Source organism: Spinacia oleracea, chromosome 5 (assembly GCF_020520425.1).
Source record: "Spinacia oleracea cultivar Varoflay chromosome 5, BTI_SOV_V1, whole genome shotgun sequence".
NCBI lineage: Eukaryota > Viridiplantae > Streptophyta > Magnoliopsida > Caryophyllales > Amaranthaceae > Spinacia > Spinacia oleracea.
Window position 1 is genome coordinate 18068672 of NC_079491.1, and position 8139 is coordinate 18076810.

General features: G+C 33.8%; 1 protein-coding gene across 1 annotated transcript; it reads left to right on the top strand.

Moving 5' to 3' along the window:
* The first annotated feature begins 998 nt into the window (after positions 1-998).
* Positions 999-7912, top strand: LOC110787295 (galactokinase). The gene is made up of 14 exons (XM_021991903.2): positions 999-1278; positions 2399-2589; positions 2700-2884; positions 3281-3327; positions 3491-3585; positions 3725-3807; positions 4479-4547; positions 4979-5164; positions 5411-5545; positions 5858-5992; positions 6665-6735; positions 6916-6993; positions 7388-7529; positions 7646-7912. Exons 2-14 carry the CDS (start codon positions 2427-2429, stop codon positions 7754-7756), a joined length of 1500 nt encoding a protein of 499 aa, XP_021847595.1. The 5' UTR covers positions 999-1278; positions 2399-2426; the 3' UTR covers positions 7757-7912.
* The last annotated feature ends 227 nt before the right edge of the window (positions 7913-8139 follow it).

Consider the following 8139-nt stretch of genomic DNA (forward strand, 5'->3'; position numbering starts at 1 on the left):
ATGTTACATTTACATGCATTTCATTTTAATGTTTGGATTTTATTTATTTTTTTTGAAAAAATGATCAGAATAGGCTAACCTCTGAGTCATTAGCACAAAATAAGTCAACATTTAATTATACCTGAATAAGTCAATATTTATATCCATCAATTTTAAACAAGTCCCTTTTTATTTTGACCTGTATAGGAGGTAGGATGTTAACGTAGCAGGGTAATTACTGATTTTTTTTTCTTTTTGTATATTATTTTATTTTCTTCTTTTATTTTAAAAATAAACTAGTTGGGCCCGTTTTCCGTGGCAAAAAAAAAATAATCCAAAAATCCATTTATTTTGATTTTCTTTATTTCCGCATTTAATTTTTTAAGGTGATTTTTATTTCATGTTTTGCGGCCCCGTAAAGTGGTTAATACGCCTAAATATGACGTCGAAAAATTGCATTGAAAGTCGAAATATCGAATCGAAAAACGTGCCACGTGTATTAAAAATCATCTCGAAAGACGTGCATTGAAAAACTTGTTAAATATCGGCCTTGCTAAAAAAATGTGTGAAATAACTCGAAAAATTGGTTAAGATGATTACTCAAATATCGTACCGATGAATATAAAAAATATGCTTTATTAAAGTTAACAAAACAAAAAATACGAAGTATCAACTTAAAAAATTTAAATAACAAAAAGAATGAAAATTGACATGTTGACCGAAATTACAACAAGTCATCGGTCATCTAACTTGTTTAAAAGTGATAGGATATAAATGTTGATTTATTTATGTTTAATCAAAAGATAGACTTATTTTTAACGGACAGTCTAAATGTTGACTTATTCCAATCAATTTTTTATTTTTTTATTTTTTATCAGAAAATATAAATATCCGGTATCTTATAATCTAACCCAATTAATCCAGATACCCGGTTAGTAGGTACCAGGATTTGAGGGTCGGATCATGGGCCAACTTTCTACTACCAAATACCAATGAAAGCGGAAATCTGTATTTCCGGGTGTCTGTAGGAGTTTTTATTTTTTAAGGGAATAGTCCACAAATTAGTCCGTCGGAGTTCTAGTTTTAGTTAAGGTAGGAGTTTAGTTCGAAGTATTAGCAGAGTTTGGTTAGGATTAAGATAAACTCTGTGACGTTATATATACAATATGAATTTCACAAATTTTGAGAACAAACAATCAAATCAGCTCTTTCATCAATCTCCCTATATACGAAAAGCGATACAGAAGAAGATTAATCTGTCAAGTTTCTACCAAATTGAAGGTTTACTCTACTGAATTTGTAAGTTTCTACATCAGATTGGGCGTTTTTTTGAAATAATTACTATGTCTGTTGTATAAATTGAATCTCATATGAATTATCATAAATAATTTAGAACAGAATAGTATTATTTTTTATTTCAATTCAAATTTCTCTGTTTTTTTCTTCCCATTCTATGATAAAAGTTCCTATTTTTATTGGTTTTTGTATAATAACCTGATAATTATCATCAGATAGTGGGTATCCTCGGATTAATCAGATAATTATAGTTTTGTTTGGATTATTTATTTAATGTTGTTCTCTTATGTATAAGCAAATGAACAACGTAGGGGAGAAATTCTGGGTTTTGTTTAGATAGTTATCAAAATTCTACTTGGTTAGGTGAAAAAAAGGGAAATTGGGACTTAAATAAAAGATTGATGTTTTATCGGTAAAGAATGATCTCCAACACTGAGCTTCATTGCTATTCGAAAAGAGGCTGGAATTTTACTCTAATCACCACCTAACAAACTGAAAAGCTCTTTGTTACGAATAGGATGGAATATCAATTGATAAAAACTTGAATATTCATCCCATTTGCTGGATTTAATGACATGACAATTCAAATAAATAAATCTTTTTAGTCCGGAACATTACAAAGATTTCACCCGAATATCCTTCAGCTGTATCATGTTCGAGTTAGATTAATAAACTAATTAGAAGTACGAAGATTAATAAACTAATTAGAAGTACGAAGTACTCGGTATTTTAGTGTTAAATCCAAGTGGGTAATGGGGATATGCAGTAACAGTTTTAGCAGTTTATGTTAGGTGGACTTCTTGATTAGCAGTTCATGAATTTCCTTATAAGTGTTTGTTTAGGAAGGAGGTGCAACTTTTATACTGAGTAGTGAGTTCAATGAAGTTTTTGTTGGGTGGACTTCATGATTAACCTTTGAAGTGCTCTTGCTTGAAAATCACACATTAGTAAGACATGGCTACCACTCTACCAGCACTTGCTCAGTTAAGTTTAGGCTGATAATTGGCACACTTGTTTCTTTGAAGAGAAGTTGGAAACACATCAATGTAATTATAACATGATATTCAACTCATGAGAAAGATTGTGATCTTGTGAACTGATTATTTTAGTCCAACACTTGTAGATTTCTTCAAAAAAAGTAAAAAAATTTGATGGCGAAACACGAAGATCAACCAGTCCCAATCTACTCTTCCCTAGAACCTGTGTACGGCGATGGTTCCCTTCTCGAAGAAGCCAAGCTTCGTTTTGACAAAATCAAATCAAAATTTCAACAATTTTTCTCTCATCCTCCTGATATTTTTGCGCGATCTCCAGGTTTTTTTAAATCATTATCTCTTCCTCAATTACATGCTAATTTGTGCAATTTCTGTAATCGGATTTTTTTTTCTGTAATCCGGTTGTTTATTGTTAATTTTTTTTATTAGGAAGAGTTAATTTGATCGGAGAGCATATCGATTATGAGGGATATTCGGTGTTACCAATGGCAATTCGACCGGATACAATCGTTGCTATTCGGAGGAGAGGCACAGATGAAGAGAAATTGCTTCGAATTGCAAATCTTAACGACGATAAGTATACTATGTGTACTTTTCCTGCTGATCCTAACCAGGTTAGTTTATCGTACTTGCTAAGTTTTCTTTGGGTACGAGATATATTATTTGGGCCGTTTGGAAGAATTTGTCAAATTCGTCCAATAGAAATAGATCTTGATGAGAAGGTAACAAGGGCATAACTATTGTATTGAAGTGAATATGGTGAATCCTTAATTATAAGGGGTTGGGATTTGGGACAATGTGTCAATTTTGTCTGGACCGGAGGGATTATGTCAATATGAATATGAAGGTGTGCAATAGTGCATATTTTACTTTGTTTACCTTATTACGCTTTTGTTGTATTGTGTGTGCAAATATACTACTATTATCACATTAGTCCAAGCCGTTTTTTTTTTGGTTTAACTAGCAGAGTAGCAGGTAATGTAATGACTTTAGTCTATTCTTTTACGCAGGAACTTGACTTGAAGAATCTCAAATGGGGTCATTATTTCATTTGTGGGTAAGACTATCAGTTCTCTTGGATCATCTTTTTTTTCGCTGAAGCATTTATGAGAGCGGATTCAGAGTTTACTTAATTAGTTCACAATGGAATGCTAATCTTCTAGTTCAACTGCTGTAACATTTTTATATAAGTCTGTCAGTAATGTTTTCTGAATATGCAGATATAAAGGCTACTATGAATATGCCAAATCCAAAGGTGTAAATGTTGGTGAACCTGTAGGCCTGGATATCCTGGTAGATGGAACAGTTCCAACTGGTATATGTCTTATCTTAAGTAATTTTGTAACTGTGATTTGTATTAATGGTACAATAACTGCAAAGAAGCAATCTTTTTATGATCAGCTGATTACTGTAGTGCTTACTGTGAGTTGAATTGGCCCTTCTCCGTTATGTAGGTTCTGGATTATCAAGTTCGGCGGCATTTGTTTGCTCTTCTACAATTGCTATAATGGCTGCTTTTGGGGTGAACTTCCCCAAGGTATCCTCTACCCTGTGTACTTAATTACACTTCTATTGCTGATTAAGTGATTATCACCTCTATAGTTACTCTTTACATTGTGTGTCATTAATGAGAGCAAATAATTTCAGAAAATACATTTTCTATAGATGTGCTAAACTTCAGCACTTAGGGAACCGCATATGATGTAACTTGCTAGATTCATAATCTAGTGACTGTAGTGATCCAAGGAGACCAAGGGTTGCTGTTCTTTCCATACGGACCATCCGTTGAGTGAAAATTTTGAGGGTTTTATTTTTTTCTACCCAAAATCCCAAGTCATTCTCTTTCTACTTCTTTGAGTTCTCTAAGACCACTAAAAAGTAACTGTTTGACTTGAGTGAAGCTCTTGACAAGAGAACGTGTATCTAATCATTTGAATATAACTATTATGTATGCTACTTGAATTTGCTTCTAGTTTTTCCAAAGAAATTTATATAGGACTGATGTTCCAGAATATTGATTTTCTTTCTTAGTTCTGTTATCATCACAAGGTGGGATTATTTTCATGGGATGGAACAAAATGCTGCTACAGCAAATGCTTATATTTTATTATTTTATAGTGACGTGTTGTTTCATGTCTACTTGTGTCTTGGTTGCATTCTAGTTTCTAATATATTCCCCTTAATCCAAATTTGATCCCTTTTTTGCAGAAAGAAATTGCACAACTCACTTGTGAATGTGAGCGGCACATAGGGACACAGTCTGGTGGAATGGATCAGGTGAGATTAGCTTGTTATTATTTAGGATATTTTCTAAATTTTGAAAGATTATGATAGGAACATTAAGTTTTGGTAGTTATACTTACTGAACAGAATTTACTAACAATATGTTGTTTCTCAATATTGTTGAAATAATTTGTTTGTGGAGATTTCTTGTCTGTGGTAGTTTTTGAGACCAGCTCTTTGCAAAATAAACAGTATTCAAGTGTTGAACTTTGTTGGCTTATGACATGCGAATGTACTCCTGTTGTTTTCTTCATGCTGGAAATTGATTTATTATAATCTTACCACTCAACAACCCAAGTGATGTTTATGATAGAGAATTGGGATGCCATATAAACCTTCATATACTTATATGTCACTGCATCTAGAACTCTGAATTATAATTTTCAATTTCTGGGTCTTCTGACTTTGGTTTCTTGACTTTGTAGGCAATATCTGTCATGGCCCAGACTGGATTTGCGGAGTTGATAGATTTTAATCCTATTCGTGCAACTGACGTGAAACTTCCAGAAGGAGGGTCATTTGTAATAGCACATTCATTGGCAGAGTCTCAGAAAGCTGTAACTGCTGCTACAAATTACAACAATCGTGTTGTTGAATGCAGACTTGCTGCTGTAAGTTAATTTTAAAGTTGACTTATTGATCTGATTAGTGATGGTTGTAAAACTATTTATTCGGCGTCAGTTCTATGTTCTGCAAGGCAGTTATGAATTATGATGAGATAGGAGCAAGATGAGCAACCCAAATTAGCTGAGGGTTGTTAATGAATTTGCTAAATAGTTTCCTACTTGAATGGTGCAATATTGTTTTATGCATATGTTTGAGTTATTCTAAGAAATTTGCTTGTTTGACATCTGCAGATTGTGTTGGGTATCAAACTTGGAATGAACCCAAAAGAGGCAGCATCCAATGTCAAAACACTTTCTGATGTTGAGGGCCTCTGTATGTCCTTTGCTGGCACTCATGGCTCCACTGACCCCGTTCTAGCTGTCAAGGTATGTACCCGTGCATATCCTTGCTAACAGTAGTTGTATTTTTATATCTAGTGCATGACAGCCATGAGTATGACCCAAGGTTTAGTTAATTTCTGTTTCTGGGATCCGGATTTTGTGGAATATGCTTAATTACCATGAATTGGAACACACTTGGTGTAGAGATAAATTTATATTTGGGCAAATTTGGTGTCACATTATGCGTTTGTATGAACTATGAATTACCTAGTGTGAAACTAATTCTACTTTTTACTTGGCATAATCACCTCGTTTTGCCACACTATATGATGATGCAACCCCTCCCTTTTATTCCAGGAGTATCTAAAAGAGGAACCATATACTGCTGAAGATATTGAGAAGATTACTAATGAAAGTCTGCAGCAAATCTTTAGCAACTCCCCAACATCTTTAGATGTTTTGAAGGCAGCCCAACACTATAAATTGCATCAGGTAAAATAACTACTAATGCAACTATGTTCATATCTCAGATTTTGTCATAGTTGTCAGACACTCAGACATCGGTTTTTTATTTTATATGTGACTGTTATACATCCTATTTGTATACCATGCTGGTTGTTGCATATTCATGAACTGTTAGCATTGATGCTAAAATAATATAGATGTAGCTTTATGGTTGCATTTTATCAGATGTCAAGGGTGGGTATTTGACAATTCATCAATAAGTACGGAGTGGCTATTTGACTTTGTCATCATTAAGTTTGTACATCTTTTCTTGTCATATCTTCTTTCTCTACCTTAACGTGCTTCATCAAGAGTGTTATCTCATTTTCGGAAACTTTGATACTTCTTTTGTCGTATCCACGATAGATAAATTACAATCGACTTTTATTGTGCAATCTGCTCAAGCTGCCATTGTATGAAGAAAGACAAAGGAATTTCTTTCTTTTATCCTTGGGGGTGGTGGAGAGGATTTTTTACTGTTTTCTAGATCGTGAATCTCTCTTTTGCTGTTTTGGGTTCAAATAAAATTCTGCTGTCAGGATGGTTTAAAAATAAACCTTAAATAAGATATTTAGGCTATATCATATTTGTCATCTCATGTTTAGTTTATCATTTTCCCTATCGAAAGTACTCCTTAACCCCCTAATCTCCGTTTTCCAGAGAGCCGCTCATGTGTACTCTGAAGCCAAGAGGGTACATGCTTTCAAGGATACAGTGTCGTCAGATTTGAGGTAAGTTAATTTAGTTATTAGCTGACCATCAAGTCCTTCTCTTCCACTTTTGTGTGTGTTTCATATACTCATATGCAGTGAGTTATGGACTAAACACATGAAGAGAGTCAGAGACCCGCAGCAGTTCTACACAATTAATTGTCCTTTTGATTCTTATGCTAAACAATTTGTCTTTTGCAGTGAGGAGGATATGCTTAAGAAGCTTGGTGACCTTATGAACGAGAGTCATTATAGTTGCAGTGTTCTCTATGAATGCAGGTATGGAGGCGTTCACTACTAGTGATGCTATGTTAAGTTCAAATTACTTATTTGATGATGTCTTCCTGTTTACTATACTGCATGTGCCTGGCTGTTTTAGGTTGACCAAAGAGTTACTGAGTAACTTATCTTTCTTTTTTAAATTTTATTTATTCAATCTGTATTGAGATTTGAGATTGAGTTGAAAACGATGGATATTTTGGCTGTTACAAGCCCACTTGGTTTCCCTTCTTGGTTTTCCTTTCCCTTTAGACCTTCACCATCCTCCAGTATCTTTTTGCAATATATAGATCCTTTGATTACTAGTTGCAAAACAGTAGAATGTTATGAACATAGTTTTCTTTGATGCTTCTTGGTTAACTAACATTTTGAATTCTTTTGGTGGTGATTCTAGTTGTCCGGAATTAGAAGAACTTGTGAAAATTGCTCGCGACAAAGGTGCTCTTGGGTCAAGGCTAACAGGTGCAGGATGGGGTGGCTGCACAGTTTCTTTGGTAAAAGAAAGTGCAGTGCCACATTTTATCCTTAATTTGAAAGTAAGTTTAAAGTTCAAACTAAACAATCAAGGGTATATGTAGTTTTAGTTTTTCGATCTAGATAACCCAATTGAATATTATCTGACCAATTTTATGTTTGTATGTGTATTTTTCAGGAGCATTTCTACAAATCAAGAACTGACAAGGGTGTGATCGCGGAGAATGACCTTGGTCTTTATGTTTTTGCTTCAAAGCCATCTAGTGGTGCTGCTATTTTTAAGTTTTAGCATGTTTTCCATTGTTGTTTGTTAATCTAGTTTCGTCTCCTACAGTAATTGTTGTTTCATATGTCCCTAACTATATATATATGTACGCAAGTGAACATCAGTTGAAATTTACATTTTATGAAATTCGAAATGTAGGTGTGAGCAATTTTGTGTGAACCGATTAGTGTTATCTTTTTCGGATAATTGTATACGTAGAATTCTGCAGGTTATCTCGACACCATCAAAATAATTTCATTGTCGATTAAATGATACAACAATTCATAAACACTGTGTTTTAGACAACATATGTATCACAGAATATGGATTATGAACCAAAGTGAAAATGATCAAGGTGATCCTATTAACAAACATTCCCTTCATCTTTTGTACATTTTAATCACATT